Source organism: Capricornis sumatraensis, chromosome 9 (assembly GCF_032405125.1).
Source record: "Capricornis sumatraensis isolate serow.1 chromosome 9, serow.2, whole genome shotgun sequence".
In the NCBI taxonomy this organism is placed as follows: domain Eukaryota; kingdom Metazoa; phylum Chordata; class Mammalia; order Artiodactyla; family Bovidae; genus Capricornis; species Capricornis sumatraensis.
The window spans coordinates 101,110,773-101,138,344 of record NC_091077.1 but is presented as its reverse complement, the minus strand read 5'-3'; the positions used below and the strand labels follow the sequence as shown (position 1 = coordinate 101,138,344).

The window sequence follows — 27,572 nt, the reverse complement described above, 5'->3', positions numbered from 1 at the left end:
ATGGTCCAAAATGTGGATGAGCGTCTTAAGAGAAAAGACTGAGGTTCTCGGAAGAGGAAGGAATTATGCTTTTGGACCCAAGATTGCAACATCAGTTCCTGCCAGGATTTCCTACCTTCCATCCTACCTTGACTATTTTAGACTTGCTAGATCTCACAACTGTGTGGGCCAATCCCTTAAGGTGCATTTCAGTTTCTCTTTCTCTTTCATTCTCTCTCTCTCATACATTCTATTGGTTCACTTTCTCTGGAGGACCCCGAACAATACAGCTCCCAGTGACCCACAGCTCTGACATCCTTGCCCTTGTTCAATCGTCTTCCCTTGATGCAGGTTGGGCTGAGTAACCTGACCCAGTAATGTGTTATCTCTAACAAACAGAATACAGCAACAGTAATTTTTCTTTTGTCCATTGGATTCAGAGTAGGAAGACCCGTGGTCACCACTTTCTCAACCTAGCGGACACACATTCGTAACTTCTGAGATGAGAAAACAGAAGTGCTCTGGCTCCCACCTTGGACACCCTCTTGCGTTTCCCCTGGCTGATGGTGAGGGGCAGGCAGCAGCAGCCATGTTGGGAGCTGCCCTGTTTAGAGCCCACACGAGGAGGAAATGAGGGGGGTTCTCCAGCCCATGGCCAGCAAGGAACCAAATTGTCAACAGTAGCATGAGAGAGCCCGCAAGCGAATCCGCCCTGGTCGAGTCTCCAGATGGCTGAGACCCTGGCCGAGATTCTCACTGCGGCCTCTGTGTCAGACAACCAGCACGCAGCTAAGCTGTGCCCAAATCCCTTAGCCACAGGCAACTGGAACAATAAATGCTTGCTGTTTTAAGCCACTAAGTTTAGAATAATTTGTTATACAGCAGTAGATAACTAGCATGGTGGATTTCCCACTTTTAAGCTCTTGAAGATCTTAACAGCTATCACTCAGCTAGGATAACCGAGGTACTTACGGCAGGCGTGTGAGGTGTAAGGAAACACCAGAGCAGTCCTTGTGATTATCTGAAAATACACACGCAAAATACACATCTTAAATATGAATAATGAATTGCAAACTAAAAATGTTAATTAATAACTCAATACTAAATTTAAAAACCCTACATATTTCACTTGTATGGTGTTTTACAGTTTACAGAGTACTTTCATACTCATAAAATCCATTTAATTCCAATGTATCACAGAGCAACAACAGAACTATCATTTCAAGTAGTCTGTAGCTTTTTCTTGACTCATCAAACTGACCGGTTATCTGCTTCCTAGCAGACACACTAAAATTCTAGTCACAAGCTCACAAAAGAAAACTATGCCCACTCTCAATAGACTATCTGTATTGTTGAAACATGCAGATAAAGCTCGTGAACTAAATTGGTTTTGTTCTATGGGGATCCAAACAGTTAGCTTTTCTACTTTTCAAAAACTGAATCAGTCCATAATATAGGCTTTCAAGGTATTACCATTTTTTAGTCTGTAATGTCTTAAATTTCTGTATAGAAATCACCTTTCTAAGCCTCACTCAATCCTACCTTCTAAATAGGAACCTGATGTTCATTCTTTTTATACCCTAACTTTAGTGGAAAGTGTTTGAGTATCTCTGTACCTTTGCCAAGGACACTTCAGAGACCTCTTACACATCCTCTCTCTTCTTTCTTCCTTTGTCTTTCTCAGGTAGAAAGAAGACAGAAATGTAAATCACCCATCCAAATTCTTAACTCTTTTGAACTTGCTGATCTTTAACCACAGACACCATGAATAGTAACTCAGACTTACTCATTCCTTCCATTCCTATATATGTTAAATTCTTTCTAAGCATTTTGTTCTAAGGAATTATAAAACCTTGTATCTCAACTTTGAGTTGATTTTAATATAACTATTGAGTGTGTACAAGAATGATAGATTTATATTAGAAATTAGGAAGTGAAGTATACTAATAAATAACAGCATATAATTTTTTTAAGAAAAAATTTTCCTTTCATCTGTAATTCTCATAAGAAAAGCAAAGATAACCTCACATAAAAATGTATAATAACAGGTAACTTAACTAGTAAGATAGACATGTTGATTTACTATAGATAAAGTTTAGACACAGTATAAAAAGTCATGTTTAATACTTCAGTAGTAGAACACAAAGGAAACTTCACTGTACAGTATTAAGCCTGATCTTCACAAATATAGTACAGAAATAAATGCAATGATGAACATTATATATTTAATTTTACATTTAACACCACATTAGTGTCAATTTACAAAGAGACTTTGTCCACTCTCCTAAATCAATTTCAGTGACATCCTATTTTCATAATAATTTCACTGAATTCTTTTTTAAAAAATTTCAACTGAGTTTTTTTTAAATCTGTTATGTGTTTATTTTTATTTTATTATTATTATTTTTTACTTTACAATATTGTATTGGTTTTGCCATACATCAGAAAGGCATACATCTATACATACATATAGAAAAGAGAATTGAATATTGCTGTTTAATTTATTTAAATTGTTTACTGTTGAGAACAAGTTTTCCTAAGTGCACTGATTGAGACTTAGTAGATACACCTACTCTGTCCTACTTTCAAAATGATTAGCCATTGGATTCACTCAGAATTACCTAAGTATCTCCAGTGATCAAAAAAGAATAGTGGCAAGTATATCATTCATTTATACCAAATGAATTCCACACTCCAGAGACTCACCTAAATAGCTGAGTTGTTTTCAGAAAACATTTATCCTGTATATAAAAAACTATCTATTGTCTAAGGGTATTTCGAGAAACGGTGATCATCTGTTCAGTGAATATACTGAGCTTTGCTATATTCCTCACGGTTGGGATACAGCGAAAAGCAGCAGGTGCAGATCCCCTGCCCTCATGGTGTTTCCGCTCTAGTGGGAGTGGAGACACAGGGAAATGGGGTAGGAGGGACACGGAGAAACAAAATACCAGCCAAGCACGTAAGCATGATAAAATCACGGCGCGAGCTCAACAGGATAAGATGACCCTGGGTAGCTGTTTTACCTGCTGAGGTCTAGGAAGGATACAGTGGCCAAGAGGCAGGAGACTGCCTAGGCCATGCAGAGTATCTTAAGATTCTGGGTTTCATTTTCGGTCTCCCAAGAAGCTGCTGGAAGATTTTAAGCAACGGAGGACAGGATCATAGAAGGTGTCCACTTAGCACATTACCTGGCGCTTACAGATGACTCACTAATTACTGAGTGGTCGGGTTTTGTAAATTTTTATTTTAATTAATAATACCAGGTGAGAATTTCTCCCACTCCCCTAATGTCCAACCACGCAAAAGGGTCTAAGCGCAATGAGAACTGTCTCTTGGTTTTCTATTATACTCTTGCTTTGAAAGAATCAAGTTAATCACATTTTGATGTTCAACTTGGCTAATATTCTTTACCATGACTTCAAAAAAACTCCGTGAGAAAAATAAATCAGTTAATTAACACCTTTCGGCAACTATTAAATAATTTATCATTATAGCTGAAATATGTCACCAAATTATAAGCAGTAGGAATGTTATTAACAGTAACATGCCAGCTATTGCCAAAAACTGATCCATCCTCTTAGATAACATTCTTGATTAGAATTGTCTAAACTGAGTAGATTTTTACTCAAAAGCATGAAAGTAAGTAAAAAATAACTTTTAATTTGAAGACATTTTCTAAGCACACATCAAAATTTTCACCAAATTAAAAGATAGCAAATTAAATAATTTCTATATAATTGCTATTTGCTTCCCTACAGAGATTTAAAAGTGATCAATCAATGCCATATTCTGTAAGACAGTCAAGGATATCACACAAAATAACTCATCAGCTAAAAATCAAGTAGTAATATGCGAAGCTCAACACATTCTGGAGAAAAATATCCTGAACTTCTGACTTAGGTATTATAATGACTTTAGGGAAAATTGAATCTCGAGACTTTTAAGTTTTGTTTTATAGAATGTATATCTTGAATAGAGCTTCCTAGGTGGCTCAGTGGTAAAGAATCCACCTGCCAATGCAGGAGATGTGGGTTTGATCCCTGGGTTGTGAAGATCCCCTAGAGCAGGAAATGGAAACCCACTCCAGTATTCTTGCCTGGGAAATCCCATGGACAGAGGAGCCTGGCGGGCTACAGTCCATGGGGTCAGAAAAGAGTTGGACACAACTCAGGGACTAAACAACAACAAAATCTTTTATGGTTAGAAGGCTAGCGAATATACAAAGTGAAAATCTTACCTGTTTAACAAAAAGCTCCAGAAATCAAAATATACAGAAGGAAAACTGATGAAGAAACAGACTTAAAAATCACACTAAACAGAGTTACTTAGTCATGGATGAAAGAATTTGTTTCCATCAAGTTTATCTTGTGAATTTGATCCACTGAGCCAGCAAAAAGTGAGGCATTCTAAAAAAGTGCCGTGCGCATGTGTGCCTATGTGTATGAGTGTTTAGATACTATGTTTTATGCTTTAGATAGAAACATCAACTTTAGATATATATATATCATTATTTACCCATGGGGTAACAATCATAAGACCTGCTGAATAACTTGAGGAAATTCTTTAACTTAGTAATGGATAAATATTTTAATGATGATATTTTAGTTCAGCAACATGCTAAGAGTTATCACAAAGTAAAGAAAATACTTATAAAACATATTCATATACATTTTTGATATTGTTTGAATCAATGGCTATGAAAATATATTCATTACTTCAAAATCAAATTTTATTATTGTAAATCATTATGAATTCTTCCAGTTTGACTTTTTCCAGTTTGACCTAAGGAGCCTATGTGTTTGCATATACATACATTGAGAAGTTTCAGCAAGAGTAACCTGAACTCCCTCAAACAAGGCTGTCTGGAGGTCTGGATGGCTCCAGGTTCCATAGCTATTCCTACTGCAAGCGGCAGCTTTGGAGAGAAGCATATTTCAGCCTAGCGTTTGGTGTGGAGATTATGACCTTTTAACTCCAACATGATCCTAGCCACAGTTATGCAATATCATTTCTATAACTTCCACACTGATCTTACTTCTGAACTCAGAAACTTCCGCTGGTTTTGCGTATTTCACTGATGATTTCCAGTGGGCTCTGACTTTGCTTGCCCTTCTATTGTAACACGGCACTTCAGCCAGAAGATATGAAGCCTCATAAGATTTAATTCATTTCAATTCACTAGGCTATAAATGAAGTCTGTCTCTTAAAACGGATGACGCTTTAAAGGTTTATTATCATAAAGAAACACATCGGTGCTTCTGCTAATATTTTACCACACACGATGAAAAAAATGCAATCAGGACTGATAGTTAAGAAAGGTACAGAAAATGAACTTGAGTATCCAAATCATATGCTGGTTGAAAAAGCTAGCCGAGAAATATAATTCTGTGACTAAGGTGAAAGTAAACAGAAGAGAGGTGAGGAATAGATGGAAAAATTGGAGCATGCCAGAAGACCTGGGAAACGGAACACCACAGCTTAAGATTGAACAGTGATGGGTGAAATAACTGAAATGGCCTGAAATCACAGGATTGAATGTCTGAATGAAAGGTAGAACAGGAAGTGAGGACTATTCTCTTGACTTCTATTTCAACATAAATGTTGCACATTTCCAATGTACAATATGTAAGGTCTGTTGGGTGGAAAGTTTAGAATTAATCTTTACAGTTTCATCACACACAGCTATTTGACTACAGCGCCTTACAAAATCATCACCAGTTTCCACTAGGTCCTCTCTGAGTTCCTTTGTTTAAAAGGAGTAGGATCTGAAAAGTTATCTATTTAATATCTGGTAGACTAGTATTCATGATCAATACTGACACCACTAAGAAACTTCAGACTATAAATGAGACACCTACGTAAAGAATGTAGCACTCTATTTGGATCACAGAAAATAGCCAATAAATATAAGTTACTACGACCATTATTTTTTTTTTACTTGGTAGATTCTAAAAAATTTCAGAACATGAATATTTTACTTTTAAGAAATATATTTTCAAAGCTATAGGTCAGGAATTTCTTTAACTGAAGAAACTGAAGCACATCACATTTTTCCAACTTAATAACAGGAACGGAACAAAGGGGGGGATGGGAATATCAAATGAGCAAAGAGAATTAGAATTGAAATGGTATGCTAAAGATATTGCACAAAATAGGCATTTTGAAAACGGAAACAGAGATGCTGATTCATAAAGGTACAAACTAGGGAGACACAGAACAGAGTCATCAGTGATACTGTGGAATGTCAGTGAGACAAAAACATCATGGTCTGGCTAAAATGAAAGTCTTGCGTTAGGGACTATAGGACCTTGAAGAAGTTGATAATGCACTATTTCAAAGTCCTTCCATGACTTTTAGTAATAAAGATCCCCTTGACCAGACTCAAGATAACCTGTTTCTAAGTTCTGGACTAGAGGAAGTTAGTTCAACAGGATTAAGGCAATTTTTATACTGATTTTGAAATTGTTCTTTTAATTTACATTTATTCACTTGTCCTGTACAGCCATTATCATGCAAAAACCTTGACAGGTCTTCTTTCCAGGTATTTTTACTTATTTATTTTAGTCTTTTTCAAAAACAAATTGTTCTCTCTTTTACTGTACTGGGCTGTGGGTGCATGCTCTCTCCAAGGTACACTGGTGAACACCTGACTTTCAGCTATTAATGATTTGTATTTACAGAAGATTGAATGCAAGATATCCCTGTTAAAGGGATCTTTCATGACTGCTGTTCTCTTTCATTCAGAAATACTTTTAACTTGATTGATTTAAAGAAACAGTGATGAAACTTCATTTACTAAATAGGGATTAGATGACATTGGGAGGTATATTTCATTTTATGTCATTACAGTCCATTATAATGTCATATGTATATACTGGAACTCTTTGTAATGGTGAAGATATTAACAGTGAAAGTGTTAAAGAGTCAGTTTTAAAAAGAAAATCAAGTAAAATCAAGTCTACTAATGTCTTAGAAGCCCATCAAGCCATAGAAGTACTGGTGGTCCATTGGTTAAGACTTCTAAAGAATTGTCTGATAATGAAAGAAACAAGTGTTTCCAGGCTCTGGATGAAAACTGAAAATAACATTTAATCAGAATCTAATCTTGAGATAGATGAAAACTGGATGACTGCTCCACAAGGGTTTCAGCTTCTCTTTTTGGGAAACTGTTCTCTGCTTAGGCAGAGATGTAAACCACAGCAAGACATTTTATCAAATATATAGACTCATTGAAGTTCAGAATAGGAAGGCACCCGGGAGATGATGGAATTCAACTCTTGCACTTTATAGACAGGGGGAAAGTAGCAACTGAGATTGAATCTTGACCAGAGTAATTCAGCTAACTGGTGATACATCTGGGTATCAATACTAATCGATACTAATTCTCAAAAGTCAGTATTTAGTAAACATTATTTACTTTAAAAAAAAAAAAAGAATTCTATTTCTTAGAGACGTCCAAGGAATTTTATCTATGAAATGGCCTGAAACTAAGATATAAAAATTAAGCAAGGATGGATAAGTAACCAGTGGTACTTAAGGATACCCACTTAGGTAGGAAGTTCATTTCTCTTAATGGGAGGTGGATGCATGGGATGTGAGGTTTTCCATTCCACACTATTTAGCTTGCTTTTCTAATAATAGCTTTTAGCTCCTGCTTGGATTCATAGCTAAGTAGTAAGGATGTGGAATAATGCATGATAATAACCTACTACATCTTAGGTCCTTAAAAGTCTGCTGCCTTCTCCTAATCTTTCCCTCAAGAGATATATTTCATGAGCTCATCTTGTCCTGGATACTTCCTGCTTCAATTTAAAAAAAAAAAAGGTTAATCATTGATCCTAAGGGAACCAATGTGTTGTTACAACAACATCCCACTAATTGGAAAAGTCCTTCAGAAAGACAGTCATAGCATGGATTTCAATTCACTGCACTCTCCTCAGAAGGTAGGGGATAAAGCACACCCATTATCTACTATCCCTACCAGTTTTAGATGATGGATCCTTTCCTCATGGAAGTACTAAAAAGCATGCCTGGAAGCACTGTCAAGTCTTATGAAAAACAAAGAACTAAGATCTTTAATATCAAAAGCATATTTTAGAAAACGTGTGAGCAAACAGCAAACTGTCTCATACCCTCCCACCCTCTCAGAGTGTTCGGAACAGAATTTAATGATCTCTTTCTGTTTTTCTGCCTGTCTTGAATTAACAGAAAAAAAATGATTTAAGGGTATAAGACACACCAATAATTTTTCAATAATGTATGTTCACAGATTTCTTAATAACAGTTTGAATGCTGGCTTGATCTTTACCTTATGGTTCTTTGTTCTGAATTAACACCATTAAATGAATGGGACAGATGATGTTTTGTTTTGCTGAGACTAAATCATGGCTCCCAAAGGTGGCGAGGAATAGATTACTTGGGGATTCATTTCAATAGTCAGGGAACATTTCATATACTCAAAATTACTTGGAGAATCCCTTAGGAGAGTGGAGAGTGAGGTCTCTTAGCAGATGCAACACAGCCAGCTTTCTTGGCACTGGAGCAGACTGCTGTCATTTCTGTCGGTTGAGCCATACTTTATTTTTTTAAGTTATTTCCACATAGTTGGACTGTGCTGTTACATAGAAAGGGTTATTTCTGTACATCTGGAACCCTGCGGCAGCAGAGATGACACAAGAATGAGAAGCAAAGAGGAAGCCAGGGCGGGCACAGCGGATCGGGGTCCTGTGTTCATTCTGAGCCTAGGCACGTTGAATGGCACCCTGGTTTTAATGAAGATAAGACACAACTCCTTTATTGTTGTTTTTGGTACTCCTGGACTTATAAACGCAGGTCCTGCAGTCACTTAACAGTACTCGGTAAAATGATGACTCTCCAAAGTAACCCAAACAGGCGTATATCAAAGATTTTTGTTAAGAGTTTCCGCAAAATAAGATCTCAGTCACCAAATTTCTCCTAGAGAATTCACTGAAAGCATATTTTCATCATCTTAGGACTCTCCAGTTACAGATACATTGATATAAAATTGTCTCCACTCAAAAAGCACTAACATCTTAAGCTGTCACGGCAAACGTGTATCTGGTGGACAAATATAGCCGAAATGGGGGCACTGTTACTACGTGACAGAAACTGCACAGAGGTGTTCCTGGAGGCTGCTAAAAGCTGGCTTAGAGACAAGCTTCGGTGCTAAATAAACCAGCACTACAAAAATAAAAAAAAAAATCTTCAAAAAGGAATTCCTTTTGAAGCTGTCACTGCAGTGAGTCAGCCTCCTTTGATTTTGTATTCACTGCCGTGGGACTAGAAATTACTAGCTTCCATTTTTCCTGTGGCAAAGAAGAGAAAATGCATTTATCCATCCTGCAAGAAGATGACTTTCACAAATGATGGCTTGTGCTGTTCCCAAAAGAGATCAAATGGAAGGCAGGCAGGCAGGCTCACCAGCGAGCTTTTATAATAGCTGTGTGTGCAGAGGATGTTACGGCAGGACAAATGTCGGAGCACGTTCCTCTTTCCATCTCTTATGAATGCAGAGAAAAGACTCCATGGCGAAGCTTAGGGTTCACATTGGTTCTTCTCTCAGAATGATGAGCCTGCTCTAGAATCATACTTCTAAGAGAGTAAAATTAAAAGAAGAAACCCCCCAATCCTAAGTAAATACAGAATTTTTAAAAACATGGCATGGAGTTTTAAAAATGATTGATTGTTTTTTGAACTTTTTGTTGAACTATAATATATGAAATAGGGCACAAATCATAAGGTATAGCCTGAGAATTTTAAGAAAACTAACACACTCCATTCAGATCAAGAAGCAAAAAGCTCTCTACTTGTGGCCCCTTCCTGAGGCATTAAGTTTTAAATCTTTACTTGGTGTACACGGCATATTTAAACATTCATTTGTCTTTCCAAAGATGCTATCTTTTCACACCTTTAACTAGCCTGTCCACTAGCTCCATGGGCTTTGGTTGGCAGTTTTTAAATATGATACCTGCCTGTGTGTGTTCAGTCGTGTGAGACTCTTTGCAACCTCATGGACTGTAGCCCCTCAGGTTCTTCTGTCCATGAGATTTTCAGACAAGAATACTGGAGTGGGTTGCCATTTCCTCCTCCAGGGGATCTTCCTGACCCAGGGATTGAACCCACGACTCTTGCATCTCTTAATTGGCAGGTGGCTCTCCTTTATCACTGTGCCACCTGGGAAGCTGTATACCTGGTTACTTATAGTTATTATTTCCCCTTTCTCTCAGTGAAAAGTCACATCAAACTCTTTTTACTTCATATGCATATGTCAGTTTTAAATATATATTTATCTTTAAAGGGGAAAATCTTAATTTTTTTTTTTTTTTTGCAATCTCTCAATTATCTGTTCTCCCCACTGAGGGCAGAATGTAACTGCACAAGTCTTGGAACCACAGAAAGGAAGAATAAGTTATGGAATGAAAAGGAACTTTAAGAGTTTTAATCAAAGAAACTTAATTTGAAATATAAAGCTAAAATTACATCTCATATAAAGTGCTCCATTATGAATTTTTGAATTGTCTTGAAGGTATGTTTTTCTATACATAAAGGCTTATCTTTCACCTTCTCTGGAATTCTCAATTACTTTCTGCAATAATGTGTTCTCCCTTCTTTATTTAACTGAAACCTCTAAGTACTCATAAATGATAAACAGAGAGAGGGTAACCTAGCAGCAACACCATCCTATTTTCTTTCGCAAACAGGAAGCTCATGTGGCCCAAATGCTGTAATTTAGTTGGAATATATGTTTTTTGAACTTCAACCTAAAATCAGTGGCTGTATTTACAACGCAATTATCTTCATCAACTTAAAATACTATACTGTGCATTGTATTTTGGTTCTTCAATTAAAAAATCCAAATTTACATATAAATATGCATGCCTTTAGTCTGTGGTATTAATTAGGAAATATACTTTGAATATTATAGCTTATATATTTGATTTAGTGTTAATTTTCAGCCATTCAATATCTTCAAGTTGTAATGTGGCATGAGGATTATTAAAATAATTTTTATAAAGCATTTGTGAGTTAAGAACTAGTAGGGCAAACACTGAAACCCTTCAGTGACCCAAATTATCAGTCAAAATTTCCTGAGCCCATAAGCAAATCTTCACACTGTAAGATAAAGGTTTTGTTTGGAAGGATCTGCAGTTACTACTTAGATTTTATTCTCGTTTCTGCCATTATAGGTGATGTGTTACACTTTAGTTGGAAAAAGAAGGATACGTAATATTTGCAAAGAAATGGAGCTAGAAAAGTGTGGAGGAGGGTGACATCCCTACAGGAAGACAGACTCTGGAAATTTCCAAAGAGGGACAGAAGAAGAATTCATTTAGAATGAGAAGAAATAAGGAGCAGGATGAAGGGTTTCCAAATTGGATGAAGAGGAGAGGAATGTTTCAGTTGGCAGAAAGAGGGAGGTGAGAAGGGTCTCTTCCAGGCCTATGAAAGGTTGGACTTTTATTTTTCTAACAGGATTATTTTTAAATGTCATTAAAGCAATATTTGAATAGCTTTCATTAAATGTCTTTTTGGTAATGTACTTATTTAGGGTATCTCTTGCATTTTATAAGCAAAACCATCAACTACCAGAAAGGAATTAATAGAAAGCAGGAAACGGAATGTACAGATGCTAGCATTTCTGTCTCGTGACTTCCATCTCTTACCAGAATTCCTATAACACAGTAAAGAAACATAAACATGCCGAGGCAATGAGGGGACCAGTAAGGGACAGGCCGTGGACACCAGCCTGAGTATTCACGGAGTGCGCGAAAAAATGCCTCGAGTCTCCTAATTTTGGTGTGAGCCCATGGGCAAATAACTTTATTTCTCCTCTTAATTTATTTTGGTTAAAAATGAAAGGTTATCTGGTATTAATTTAATTGAAATTAATTAGTGACTATGTACCCCCTGACCTGGTTCAAAAAGGTGTTAATAATTATGGGTGATTAAAACAGCATGAGCTGCAAAGTGGTACATGAAGGCAAAGTATAGGCCTGTCTTCGAAAACAGCTAGAAAATAAAGGCAAAATATGAAAGCTTAAATAGCATTAGGGAAATTTTTTTTCCTAAAAGACATTACTTAAGCTAAATATTATATTGTTCAACATTATATTGCTTTAAAAAACACATTTTAAGGAATAAAGAACACTCCAAATACATTCTTTAAAAAGCAATAATACTGCAGGGCTTTCTGCATCTTCTCATAACCAAATGAATGAAAACGCAAGTCTTGAAACTTAATGACCATATTTAGGTATTAAAATAAACAGGTGCTCCACAGAATGAATGAGATGAATAAGGACCATTAGTCTTCCAAACTGAAGATGAATAACAAAATTGAAATTCAGGAAGCTAGAGAATCAGGGAGCTTACATTTATGTGATGAGACTAACAAAAGCCAAAAAAAAAATATTGCAGGAAAATAGACTTCGTCTGGATCATTTGAGAGGTATCGAACAGTCCTAAAGTCATTCCTGTGACTCACAACAAGCTGTTTGAGTATAATGACGCTTACAGAAGGACATGAAGAACATCCTATTATAATTCTTCTGAAATCAGAGGGATTATCAAGCATCCTGGTGCAGAATTACCCCTCCATAAGGGAAGCGGATTCCTTCATATGTTAGAGTGAGAAGGGGCATAAGATGAGGTGAACACTCCAGCCTCTACTCATATTTATTCTCTTGGGCAAGGATGATTTGTGCGGAATTTCTAATTTGTAGTTTGTTAAAGTTCATGTCCTCTTTGTTCCTAGTGGTTCAAAGGACGTGAAGAAGGACTGACTCCACTATTTGTTTTATATAGTCAGGACATGAACTTTGACAAACTACAAATTAGAAATTCAACACAAATTAAATTCTTCTAGTTTTTAATACCACTGGACTAGTAGCTATACCACCTCAGGCAAGCCACTTAACCTTTCTGAGTATTGATTTCCATTTCTGTAAACTGGAAGGGCTGGGCTAGATGGAGACGTCTCTTCCAGTCACACTTCTACCATCCCAAAGGCTCAGTCTCTGGTGTTAAAAGCAAATGTTTTAAAAATGAATTAGTACATAAGATATAAGATCTATGGTTTTTACCCTTTATGGAAGAAAGTAAAAGTCATGGTTTCCTTTTCCACAATGCCTTTCCAGCCATGATCCAATCTCATCCCTTTTGAAAATGCCTAAGAGGCTACGGAGTTTCATGCAGGTTGAACAGTACCTTCTTGCCAATCATTTGTCTCTTACAGTTGGTCTCATGGTCTCTGCCATTCTCTTATTTTCTAGTCTCTGACACCCCATATATTCCACTTAAAAATTTAAAAATATGTAAAAAATGGAAGGATATAACTTATTTTTGTTCATTTTTTTGAAAAGGTTTATCCTGATTAAGTGTCAAGAAGGAACATTTGCATCCCTATATAGGAAGGGGTGTCGCCAAGAAAGTCATACATGCATTCAAAGTGTCTTCTCTATATTACTAGAATGGCATCTTAAAATCCAAACACCAAATTTTGTGAAAATGTTAATAAACATAAACTCTCCTTCAAATTTCTAAGTGAAATAAAAAAGTGGTAGAATAACCAAATGGTAATTAAATGCATTATCTTCTTTCAGAGCTCCCCTTTTCTTAAGAGAATTGAGATTTAATTATACTTATTGTGATAAATGCAAATTATTCTGCTCATGGCCCAAGCCTCAGGAGATTTCCCTGACATACCTGGAGTACAGGGGGAAAAAAAACCTAGAAGTAAATTTAATCCTCTAGGAAAATTTGAGACTCAGTTGTCAAACTATAGTTTGCATAAAAGTCAACTGAGGAGCTCATTAAAATTTCAGAATGCTGAACTCAGGGGTGTGCTGATAAAACACAGGCTGTCTGAAAAAAATATACATGTGTGTGTAAATACACATTTATTATAATTTTTATTAACATAAAAGATGTGGAGGACACAACTTATAAAAATAATAAAACAAATAATACTATTTATCATAAATTGCATATAACCAGATGGATTTCATAGAATTATTTCCTTAATTTTTGCTGAACTTTTCTTAGCTCACCTATGGTTATAAATGATGAGTGAGGCCTTCAGATAAGAATGTTTGTTGATATCCTGCTTTATTGAAATGACAAAGAGATAGGCTGAAACTGCACTTGCTCATCAGCAAAATGAGCAAAACCTTTGCAGTGTTGGATAGTAGTTTTTGAATTGAAAAAATATTTCGTAAAATATTTTGGCTAGTCACAATAATCTGCACTACTAACATGGTTTTCATTATTTTCTTAAATGTAAACAACCAACAGGATAATTTATGAAGCACTGGTTTGTAGCGCTTGTCAATTTCAATGGTGTAAATTTTCCCACCATGACTGATTTCAAGCTATCAATGGGATATTACTGAGCACTGGGCTGGGAAAAAATGAGCCATTCACACACCATTCTATAGTATTTCCACCATACAGATCAATAGACATAAACACCAACCAGAGTGAAGATAATAGTAAAATGTAGTAAGATAATTAGAGGATGATGATCTTTGAGTATTTATTGCCTTTGTTTTTCAACACAGCTATACTTAACAATGGACTTCCTTGGTGGCTCAGCTGGTAAAGACTCCACCTTCAATGCAGGAGACCTGGATTTGATCCCTGGGTCAGGAGGTCACCTGGAGAAGGGAAGGGTAAGCCACTCCAGTATTCTTGCCTGGAGAATCCCACGAACAGAGGAGCCTGTTGTGTCCAAGAGCCTGACACGGCTGGGCAACTAAGCACACACGCACACTTACCAATGAGCTCACTAAATAGCTGAAAATTAACAACTGCCTCTTTCTGGTCAATATGAGACAGTTCCAGTATACAACTGCCAGTCCTTGACTTCTTGTGCATTTGATTCAGTAGGTCTGGTTGGAACTAGGAATTTTCATTTTAAAAAGCACCCCAAGGAGATTCTAGCACAAGTAGTCGACAGATAAGATTCTGAGAAATTCTGACACAGAGTACTATGTACTTTAAGAGGTAATTCTATTAAGAACTTTTTGCTAATTCTAATTGTTTTAATGGAACATTAAAAAGAGTTCCTTGACTTAAGTAAATACTGGGTAAAATGTTTCAACTATGAAAACATCAGGTGCAGGTTAGTCCCTTGGACTGCAAGGAAATCAAACTGGTCCATTCTAAAGGAAATAAGTCCTGAATATTCATTGGAAAGACTGATACTGAAGCTGAAACTCCAATACTTTGGCGACCTGATGCGAAGAACTGACTCATTGAAAAAGACCCTGATGCTGGGAAAGACTGAAGGCAGGAGGAGAAGGGGACGACAGAGGGTGAGATGGTTGGATGGCATCACCGACTCGATGGATGTGAGTTTGAGCAAGCTCCGGGAGTTGGTGATGGACAGGGAAGCCGGGTATGCTGCAGTCCATGAAGATGCAAAGAGTCGGACACGACTGAGTGAACTGAACTGAGTGCAGGTAAGGATATTCACTATGGACTTCTCATTCACTATGGACTGTATATTAAAAAAATCCTTCTGTCAGGTAATTTGGTGGAATCCCTTAAGGTTTGAATACTCTATAACCCTAAAATCCCATTTCTAGAAATCTACCCTGTGGTAGCAATACATGGTTACCTAAAACATTTCTAACATTAACGTTCAAAACTCAGAATTGCTTGTGATAACAAAAAACTCAGTATGTAAATGTCTTTAATGGGGAAAAAGTGAAATTGCTCAGTCGTGTCCTACTCTTTGCAACCCCATGGATTGTAGTCCACCAGGCTCCTCCATCCATGGAATTTTCTAGGCAAGAGTACTGGAGTGGGTTGCCGGGAGAAGGATATATAAATGATAACATAGTTACCCAACATAATATTAGGCAGTCACTATAAATAATGAAAGCACCTTACATGTGCTGCCTTAGAAATACGCCCAGGGTACATTGTTAAGTTAAAGCCAACGGCAGATGCAGACCTGTGCAGAGTGCGATCTGAATTTTGTCCAAAAAAGAAAAAAAAGTGCAGACACACATATCTGTGGTTTCTGTGTGCATACAGAAATGTAAAAGGGATAAGCATACAGAAAACCGGCAGATATAAATAGCAGTTACCTGGAGGTAGGGCTGGGGGGTAGAAAAGGAGATGGGATTGAAGAAGGTATTATAGATTTTTTTTCTTTTTCATCTATATACCTTCTCTTCAATAGTTTTACCGAGATATAATTTACATACCTTAGAATTAACCCCTTTAAGTGTATAATTCAATGGCTTTTTAGCATACAGATATGTGCAAATGTCACTTCATATTATGTGTATATTTTAAAATACGTACTATGAGTGACTTTTTACTTTTCTTTTTAATGGTCTTCTGTATTTTTCAAAAAATGAACAATAAAGTTTGGGAGAGATTATTTTAATGACAAAATATTCAGATATATCCAGAGTCCTTCAATTCTTGTTAGTCTTTTAACTAATTAAGGCTTCTTGTTCCCCTGGAAAGTAAGTAAAGTCGCTCAGTCGTGTCCGACTCTTTGTGACCCCATGTACTGTAGCCCGCCAGGCTCCTCTGTCCATGGGATTTTCCAGGCAAGAGTACTGGAGTGGGTTGCCACTGCCTTCTCCAGGGGATCTTCCTGACCCAGGGATCGAACTGAGGTCTCCTGCATTGCTGGCAGATGCTTTACCATCTGAGCCACCAGGGAAATCCCCCTTTCCCCCTACTGGAACTTTTTTCAATTCTGAAGCCTGAAAAGCTCTGGAAGCCTAAAGTTTTTCTGGCTAACATTTGGTAGCAAAATCTGATCAGAACGAATGTGATGCTACTTATTGTCTGTCTTTAACCCTCGCAGTGTGACCACCTGAACATTGTGTTAAAGGAATCTTAGCATATTTGACTAGGGACAGGGTCTCAGACTCCCAAAGGTGACATAATGTAATATATGATTTCTGTGCTTGAATATCTTTCAAAAGGGTTTAATGTTCTTAATTCCAAATGGCATGTTTCCCAAAGCATGTGCATGAAAGTTTGGGCCCCTACCTCAAAGAATATTAGAGAAACAGAAAATGAGAGGTGGGAAGGAAGAAAGGAGACTTGCTGAATGGCATGGGAATCCCAGGGTTGAGAGTGAAAAGGGAAACTGAGGTCAAGAGCACCCTTCCTGGAACCACGGGTGCTGCTGTCCCTGGAGTTGAACTTGGAAACATGTGCACCCTGGGGAAAAAGATCACATTGAGAACTAACCTCCTATATGCCAGAAGGGATCAGGACTGCTGGAACATGTGCATGTCAGGGTCTTATTTAGAGAAAGCCAGGCTGAATGCTAGAAAGGGGTCATCTCCATCTCCTTCGATATAGAGACAACAGTTTTCAGGCTTCTCCTTGGGGAGGGGAAGCTTTAATCACCCTATCCCCATTCGGAATTTCAAGGGAGATTCTTACACATGGAAAGTCACCCAGAACTCTTGAAAATACGTGGGTTTAAATACCCCGAGCCACAGTAACCCTCACTTTGCAGGGGAGAGAGTAAAAGCAGGCATGGTGTGTCTCCCTGGAAAGCACACAGGAGGAAGCTGCTTCAACAGATTGAGAGAGAAGACAGTGCAGGAAGCACGGGGAGCGGCCTTCCACCAGAGTCCCAGCAGATCCTCAATCAGGAAACAGGAGTCGAGAGCATTTCAGTGCTTCCACTGAAGCCAGAGTAGTCTTCTACTCAGTTCAGTTCAGTCGCTCAGTCGTGTCCGACTCTCTGCGACCCCATGGACTGCAGCGCCAGGCCTCCCTGTCCATCACCAACTCCCAGAGTTTACTCAAACCCATGTCCATTGAATTGGTGACGCCATCCAACCATCTCATCCTCTATCGTCCCCTTCTCCCACCTTCAATCTTTCCCAGCATCAGGGTCTTTTCAAATGAGTCAGCTCTTCGCATCAGGTGGCCAAATTACTGTAGTTTCAGCTTTAGCCTCAGTCCTTCCAATGAACATTCAGGACTGATTTCCTTTAGGATGAACTGGTGGGATCTCCTTGCAGTCGAAGGGACTCTCAAGAGACTTCTCCAACACCACGGTTCAAAAGCGTTCTACTGCAATGACATAATTTGAAGTGCAGCTGCCCTGCCACTGATCTATGCTCCGCCTTGTTCAAAAATGCATTAGCAAGGGATTTTTCCTGGGCTCACAATTTCAAAGCTTTTTCCAACAGCTTGCCAGCAGTAGTTTTGTAAGAGGCAGATAAACGGCAGGAGTCTCCGTGGAATCAGAATTCCTCCAGGGTCCTCTGTTTTCCCTTCTCCCTGCCACTGTCCCCTGTACCTCATGCTCACTCTGCCACTGCCTCGGTTGTGGTGAAAAGGAAGCCTCTGTGTGTGCACGTGTGAGCACAGAGTGTGCATTTCATAAATGCGTGACGCATGTCTACTAACGCCTATGTCTAATAACACCCACCTGTCTGGAACTAAGCTACGCAGAAAAGTGCAAGTGTTGGTCGTGCAGTCGTGCCCAACTCTTTGCGACCCTATGGACTGTACCGTGCCAGGCTCCTCTCTGTCCATGGAATTTTTATCAAGAATACTGGAGTGGGTAGCCATTCCCTTCTCCAGGGGATCTTCCCAACCCAGGGATTGAATCTGGGTCTCCTACATTGCAGGCGGATTCTTTACCATCTGAGTCACCAGGGAAACCACACGGCAACGGATCACAGCCAGGACGGAACAACACACGAAGGCAAGAAGAAATCAAATCTGAAGGCTACCAGGTCCAGGCACCGGTGTTCCCATGATTTTATTCAAAGAATGCCCTCTAAGGGTTTCAATTCAGAGTCTGTTTACTCTAAATTTACAATTATATAAAACTTGGCTGCCGAGATTCCACATCGTCAATTTAGAACGCGAGAGAAGGATGCCTAGAGGAGATCAGTCTGGGAACACAGAATCTTTTTCTGAACAAGGTGTGGTCTTGTTTGCTTCTCACCCCCATCTCTTACTGCACTGACTGTACCAGCTCCGGGGATCACAGTTACTGTTTTATTTTTATTTGCCCTCACCGGATGAGGGGAGACTTTCCTTCTCATTCATCTTCGCCTCCATGCACTGCTCTGTCTGAATCAAAACGAGTTGAAGCGGTAGCTTGACAACTGAGGAGACTACATCAAATAGAAACAGACAGAAGAAGGCAAGAAGCCCAGTAACACGAAAAATCTGTGTCTACTCCTAAAATGTGGGAGGAAATTATTGTACAGTAGTTATCCAGAGTGATAGCCCCGAATGATGATACCCCCCAAAAGGATAAGAATAACCTAACATTTATTGCCAGTCTGCTGTGTTGGGCAGAGCATCAGGTACGTAACATCTGCCACCTGTTTCACTTTGATGAGACGCATAATATATTTGGGAAAGATTTCTGTCCAAAATGTTTCAAGATTATGGTACTTACAGTGTTAAAATCTTATTTTTCTGGAAAGCTTGGTTACCGAAAATGCTTTGTTTTTTAAGGGTTCCAGCTAGGATTTTGTGATTTTTATTAATATAACTTCAGATATTTGGAGATGAAACTTCTCAGAGCTCACTCTTATATAATGGAGCATTGAAAACAGGAGCCCTAGGCTTCATTCACCTCATTTAGAAAATAAGCATTAAACACTCTAAGGAAAATGAACCTTTCTGCTGTGCTCCCAGGAAAATGCTAATACATAGGTGCACTTTGAGGGTTGTAAGGAAGGGGTAGAAGCAAGCTCTGGGTGTGTGTGTGTGTGTGTGTGTGTGTGTGTGATCTCTATCCCTGATAATACCTGTCAGTTTTCTTATAAGCACCAAGCACTTAGGGACGAATAGTTTATAGCTTGGAAATTCTGTCAAGTCAAAGACAGTCAGAGTTAAGGCACCTGGGAATAAATTCTTGCCTCCTTTTTATATCAGCTCCAACTTGAGTGGTCAGTGCAAGAGTTTTCTGATTTGAGAAATGAAGAGTTATTGTTGGAGACAAGTAAGCTAATGCCAGAAACTCTGCAAAGAACAGGCCCAGGTCTCTTAAGATTCCCTTGGGCCAAAACATCTAGAAGAAAAGTGGCAAGTTTCTGCAACAATCTCAGGAGAATTTTCTCTGTGGGAATAAGACGTTATTTAGAAAAAATTTGGCAATGAAAAAACTAAAGAAAGAAAGAGGAACAGGAGGAATCTCTAGTTTCCGCTATTTTAATTTCCTTAAGGGCAGGGGACTCGGTCTTGTAGATTACCTCTGTACGACTGAGCTCCTGTGGGGAGCAGGAAGCGGGCTCCGCTAGGAAACCTCCACTGGCACTGTGACCAACATAAACACAGTTCTGTGTCTAAATATAACAAGAAATGCTGATACCCTTGAAGAGTAACCCACATATTCTTTATATTATGGGTAATCAGGACAAAAGGTGGCCTTTACGGGAATTTATCTCACCTTAAAGCCTGTTATAGAAACTATGAGAGCGGCCAACACGGAGTGCTTACCAGATAGCTTCAGTCAGACGCTATGATCCCACTTTACAGACGAGGAAAGCAGAGAGGTTTAGAAACTCGGTGAGGATAATAAAATGATTATTATCATTGCCAGGCCATCTGGTCTTAGAGTTTGATTATGTAACCAAAGACTATGCTTGTACTGGACATGCAGTTCTAATGGGGTTACATTCTGTTTTCTACAGAACATTACTTTCTAAAAAAAAAAAGAAAAAATTAAAGCTTACATTAAAAAAGCAAACAAACAAAAAAACTCATTCTGGCCTTCCAGAGCCCCATCCAGGCCCGCCCTGGCCTCCTAACGCCCCAATCTTTCTTTGTAAGGCTGGGGGCTTTGTCATGCACTCAAGCCCAGGACCCAAGTGAAAATCTGATCAGGTTACCACTGGGAAGCACGCTGAGTGGTTTCAGAACAGCCCTAACAGGATCTGTGAGGTCGGGTCCCCACCTGTCAGCTCTCTCCTCATTTCTTGCCACTTGTCCCTTGGCATTTCACACTCCAGTAAGGCTGTTGCCAAGAATTCCTGGTGGGCCTGAGGCTCCTCACCCCAAATCCATGCACACACTTTTACTCCATCTGGAACACGTCTCCTCCCAGCCCCCACCTGACTGTAGGCTCCTGATTACCATGTCAGTTCAGTTTAGTTCAGTTGCTCAGTCGTGTCCAACTGTTTGAGACCCATGGACCACAGCACGCCAGGCCTCCCTGTCCATCACGAGCTCCCAGAGTTTACTCAAATTCATGTCCATTGAGTCAGTGATGCCATTCAACCATCTCATCCTCTGTTGTCCCCTTCTCCTACCACCTTCAATCTTTCCCAGCATCAGGGTCTTTTCCAATGAGTCAGCTCTTCGCATCAGGTGGCTAAAGTATCGCAGTTTCAGTTTCAGCATCAGCCCTTCCAATGAACACCCAGGACTGACCTCCTCTAGGATGGACTGGTTGGATCTCCTTGTAGACCAAGGGACTCTCAAGAGCCTTCTCCAACACCACAGTTCAAAAGCAGCAATTCTTCAGCACTCAGCTTTCTTCACAGTCCAACTCTCACATCCATACATGACCACTGGAAAAACCATAGCCTTGACTAGATGGACCTTTGTTGTAAAGTAATGTCTCTGCTTTTTAATTTGCTGTCTAGGTTGGTCATAACTTTCCTTCCAAGGAGCAAGCGTCTTTTAGTTTCATGGCTGCAGTCCCCATCTGCAGTGTGAATCCTTGCAAAGGCTCCATCTTCTAAGAAGTCTTTCCCAGACACCATCCCCCTGCCCTTCCAGGCAGACCTGCCCGCTGGCCACCCCACAGCCCCTGTGTCTGGGATGCATTTCTACTTCTGCCTAAAAACGTCCTGCTCCTGTGCTGGTCTCTCCTGCGAGAATGTACTAGACTCCTCGGGGCAGGAAGATCAACACACCCCACACTAGCCCAGATCTGACGTAAGACTGGCGTAGCATCTAATGAAGTTGGGCCCTTTTAACTGTTGCTTTTACAGCTTCACATTCTGCTCTACTTCTAAAACAAAAAACCAAACCAAAACAAATATTTCAGGCGATCCTGCAGATCAATCTTTTCCCACTACTAGACATCCCAGTCCAAGACGCACCCAGCTGGCTTCAAGGCATGTTCTCCAATAAACATCAGAAGACACTTTACCTTCACTGCTGATGCATGATTAAAGACATGGCCTAGGCTTCCCAAGTCTCTAAAACCTTCCTTGTGTTGTAGCTCAGTCGGTAAAGAATCTGCCTGCAGTGCAGGAGACCCGGGTTCGATCCCTGGGTTGGGAAGATCCCCTGGAGAAGGAAATGGCAACCCACTCCAGTATCCTTTCCTGGAAAATCTCATGGACAGAGGAACCTGGTGGATTGCAGCCCATGGTGTTGCAAAGAGTCGGGCACGACTGAGCGACTAATACACACAGGGCTTCCCAAGTCTCTAAGACCTTCCTTGTGTAGAAAAATGCTCATACGCTTAAACCAAACATTTTCTCACTTTTCAGCAGAGTGCAGTGATTTCCTTGTGGTGCTAATCTGCTTTTGATTTATAATTTATATTCTAAAAAATATCATTAATAGTTTTAACATAAAGTTCGAATCTTCACTAAGATGATTATGTATATATGTATACATATATAGAACATATATAATTCATTTTTAATTATTAAAAGATATGATGCTACAATTCCACTTCTTGATTCATCTGGCAATAACTGTGAGATCACTATACAGAATCTTTTTAAAGTATAAGTCACTTCTTATAGTTAATCAGGCACATAGAGATTTACTTTAACACTTTTTTTTAAATTAGGAGGGTATGAGTAGAAGTATAGTGTGCTAACTGGCAGATACTTAACATAGTGTTTATATTAGAAGAATTTAAAAACATGAAGATAATTATAACATTGTAAAGAGGAAAAAAAATCACACAATCCTGTCTTTCAGCTTACTGACGGCTTCCTTTTATTCCCTGTTCCTTATAACCCTTGAAAACATACAAGCATATCTATGGCTTTATGTAGTCTGTATAAAAATTTATGAGTTGCTATTTTTTGTTGTTATACCATTTATTTAATTAGTCCCCTATTAAGGGTCTTTCATTAACTTTCCAGGTTTTCATATTACTAGATAATGGTATATAAATAACTGTGGGTAGGTAGCTCCTTAGAAAACAAAACCAAAAAAATCCAACAAAACCCTTCCTTTAGTTGAAGACAGAAGCCTAAAGCAAGATTTTAATGTTTTATATAAAATGTATACAATATGATAAAGCTGCCTTCCAAAACACTGCACTAATTCACAGAGCTCCCCAAACTGTAGCATATTCATCTAAACCCTGGCAGCCCTGGGTTTTATAATTCAACCTGCACTCACACCCAATTAAGCATAAATGCAAAATGCTCCCTTGTTATTTTAGTGAGATTTGGTATTTTCTCATGTTGTTTACTTGCTATTCTAAGCCATCCATGTATAGCTTAAGGCACAAGATAGTATCTAATGCTACTGAATGAATTACATGGGTGAAATTTTTTGTTTACGTTTCTATTACATTATTATAAGATCTGTAAGGTATAGGACCAGTAATCTTCCTACCTCATATGTACTATCTCTTTGAAAAACGTTTCTCAGAAAAGTGAAAAATGAAAAACTAGTATAAAAGTTTCCAGTCCCTTATAGTAAATAATGATATATTTATAAATTAAACATCAGTACTTTTTCATGATCCCAAATTGAACATAAATTACAAAACAAAAGTAATTCTTCATCAGTAATAAGTTAAATTAAATTATTATAGTAATATGTTTTGAAAACTAGTATAATATGTATTTTCCCTTTGCCCTGGGGGTATCAGTGCAGTATCTATAAGGAAGTACTACGAAGCTCAGAGGAATTAGGCTGAAAGTCTAGAGTTCTATAGAGGATAGATTTGAGGGTGGAGGGCTGTGGGGTATGACCAACTACTCTAGTTGTGGTGACTGGGGAAAGCCCTCCCTATTTCTTTGGGAAAATAATAGTCTTGTCAATGCTTTGGAAGTCAGCAGTCTTAGAATCAGCCTGTTCCCCTGATACCCACCTGGCAAATTTTAGAGCAGTAAATTTGTGTGTTTGTTCCTCAAACTCAAACATTATTTATTCCTCTGTTTTCAACAAAACCTTGGCTCAGTGCTATAATTAACAACGTAAGATTTTAGGTTCTGTTCCAAAAATGGAAAGCTATTTATATATAACTCACAGCATACTTTAAATATAAAACGGGTTTTACTTGGAAGTTAGGCTCATGAGCTGGTCCACAGGAGCTTGTTTAATTGATAATACATCTGATGGCAATACTAATTATAATTTTATTATATAAATTTATTCTTTCTAAAAATTTTAACTGAAGCACATAGTTGATTTAAATTTATTCTTTCCAACATCCTTTTCCAGAGGAAGACTGTATTTATTGTCCCAGCCCTGATGCTGTGAACCTGTGGACACCCTCACCACGGGGTGCTAGCTCAGCAAAGGCCTTGGGGGTGTTTCATAGGCGGAGGTGGACACAGTACTTCTACACTTCGTTGATGGATAGAAAGCTAATGTATCTAGAGAGCAGAATGTATGAGGTTAGTTAGTAGAAATACAATGTTGAATTAGAGAACTCGAGAAAACACGTATGTCGGCAAGGCAAGGGGAAGGCTGACACGCCAAGAAGACTGCTTAATGTTTGCCCTCCTGTGAACACCAAAGTGTGAACCTGGAATGCAGCTGGGGTTTGATTAAATGCAGCAGAAGGAGTGATAATTACGGTCTCGGCTGCCTTGGCAACAGGGCCCCATCCTCATGTTAAAGATTCTATAGAAAGAAAAGGAGCACTCAAGCAAAGTGCCTAGTCATACAGGTGGACCAACTAGAGTCCCAGGCAATACTCAGAAGCCTCTGTGGACAGGGAGGGGTCTGAACATCAGTGGAGTTGACAACAGATAAGAGGCAAGTGTAGATTACAGACAGCACTGACGTGAACCCGCGTGTCTGAGAACTTCCCTGCCATCACGAAACCCAGTGACTCTCCAGTGACTTGCTTCTAGGAACAGAAATTAATTACTAGTCTCTATTCTTTCTGATGCTGCTGCTTAGAAGGAACCTCTTAGTAGGAAACAGTGGATAAGATAATACTCTGGAAAGGAAGAGAACCCTGAAGTCAGTGTAAGAGAAAGCACAGTAGGATGAATGAGAGAAAATGTGTGTAAGAGACTGTAACTTTCAAACAAAACTCATGTCTGGTGGCTCAAACGGTAAAGACTCTGCCTGCAATGCAGAGCTGCAGGGTTGGGAAGATCCCAAGGAGAAGGAAATAGCAACCCACTCCACTATTCCAGCCTGGAGGTCCCCAGTCCACGGGGCAGCAGAGTCAAACACGACTGAGTGACTGACTAACACTTTTCACTCCAATAGTCCCAAATTCCAGGACACAGAAGCAGCTTCTAGGCTGCACTAGACACTGTTTCCTAGTGGGCAGAGAGTATAGTTAATTCTTCATTTTATTACATAGGTAATAGTTAGTGCATATAGTTTAAACAATATAGTAATGAAAGTTGAGCTTAGTTTCAACATTTCAAAACTTACCTCTAAAAGCACTAATATCCCCATAGTGTACCTGGAGTACAAAGTATTTGCTTCCAGTCTCTCCTCCAACTCTGAATCCAACACCTGAAGATTTTCAAAAGAAGATAAATTTGTATTTTAGAAATGGAACTCTAAAATAGAGCTAGTCAAAGGTTGCTGATCTATGAAATCCAAATGGAAAGAAAATAGTATGTAACATATGCAATTAGATGAAAATAACAATAAACTAGCTGTTCAATGAAAATCTCTGATATAATCTATTATTTCTCCTCAAAACTCTGATGGAAGTCTATTTGTAGTCTCTACTCCAGAACTAGTGTAATCACTTATACTTTAAGAGGACAACTCATTCATTTTTCAAGAAACAAAACAAAATAAAGAAAACGAAATTCTGTCCTTGCTGATTACGTAACAGACACGCACAAACCTATTATTTCACTTTGTTTTGCATATACTTATACACATTTTTGGGCTTCCCTGGTAGCTCAGCTGGTAAAGAAACAGACTGCAATGCAGGAGACCCCAGTTCGATTCCTAGGTTGGGAAGATCCCCTGGAGAAGGGAACGGCTACCTACTCCAGTGTTCTGGCCTGGAGAATTCCAAGGACAGAGAAGCCTGGTGGGCTACAGTCCATGCGGTCGCAAAGAGTTGGACAGGACTGAGTGACTTTCACTTACTTACATATCCATTTTTACTTTGGATACAGGGAATTAGACTTCTTAAGATCATCTCAGGGGAATTGTTTTTTTCCCATGAGAAAACAAAAATGTTTGTATTTTTGTGCAAAAATATCACTGAAGAAACCAACTACTTACTAGATTACAATGTCAATAAATTATTGGAATCTGAAGGGTTCTTAAGAGTCTTACTAGCAGAGTTTGCTAGTAAGCTAAAAAAAAACAAAAACAAAAACAAAAAACTCTGCAGAGAAAATATTTACAGATAGAGAAAAAAAGAGTCTTACCTTCTCTGCTAATGTATCTTAAAAACATCAACAAATTTATGACAAACCTACCTATTAGTTTCTGAACTTTGTTTGGTAGTGGCTGTCTGGAAAACAGAGAAGGCAACGGCACCCCATTCCAGTACTCTTGCCTGGAAAATACCAGGGACAGAGGAGCCTGGTGGGCTGCAGTCCATGGGGTCGCTAAGAGTTGGACACGACTGTGTGACTTGACTTTCACTTTTCACTTTCATGCATTGGAGAAGGAAATGGCAACCCACTCCAGTGTTCTTGCCTGGAGAATCCCAGGGACGGGAGAGCCTGGTGGGCTGCCGTCTATGGGGTCGCGCAGAGTCAGACATGACTGAAGCGACTTAGCAGCAGCAGCAGCAGCTTGAAAAAACTCTAGAGAGGATTCTAGCACTCATTTGAAGTAAAGCAAAACAGACATCAAAATGTAGGGCTGCAGAGAGGCTCAAGGCTCAAGTCTTACATGACAAGAGGAATTTAGGCAATATTTTGTACTAACTATAAATAGAAGGTAACCTTTAAAGCTGTCTAAAAAGATTTAAGAAATTAAAAATTAGTGCAGGCAGCAGTTAGGGAGGCACTGAAAGATGCTACCCCTCCATCCCTGAACCACGGCAGTCCTTCTGGAATCAGGACTGCACGTTCACTCTGATCCTAAGAGAGATCTCAGTAATAAAGGGGACTCTGGTAAATCTCTCACATCCTGGATGCTATGAACAGTTTAGAGGGGAACTCAGGGAGCCAGCTGAGGTTTGGCATCACATTAAGTAGCCAGGCTCCAGAACTATTTTAAAAAAAAATCTGTTTGCTGAAATGGCGATTTACTTAATTCCTGGCTCTCCTGGCTCATGGAATGCTCCTGCTGTCAAGAACCAATGTGCCTCCGGCCAAAGGTGATCTGAGGTATACTCAGCTATTTTCTAATTCTATCTAAACTGTCGTGTGAGCAAATTACTTACCAAAGACAGGCAGAGGAAGAATAACTACCTAAATGAAACCTATTCAATACAAAGCAGGTAGTAAGGGCACTTT

The 27,572-nt window shown here is 38.9% G+C and overlaps 1 protein-coding gene across 13 annotated transcripts in view; it reads right to left on the bottom strand.

Annotated features, from left to right (window-relative positions):
* Positions 1-27,572, bottom strand: part of PAM (peptidylglycine alpha-amidating monooxygenase) — a 173,311-nt gene that overhangs the window by 78,248 nt on the left and 67,491 nt on the right. For all 13 annotated transcript variants that reach the window (XM_068980032.1, XM_068980033.1, XM_068980034.1 and 10 more), the window contains exons 6-7: positions 25,567-25,650; positions 952-1,000 (exon numbers count right to left, since the gene is read on the bottom strand). In XM_068980032.1, the coding sequence (XP_068836133.1) occupies positions 952-1,000; positions 25,567-25,650 (133 nt within the window). The remainder of the gene's footprint in view (positions 1-951; positions 1,001-25,566; positions 25,651-27,572) is intronic.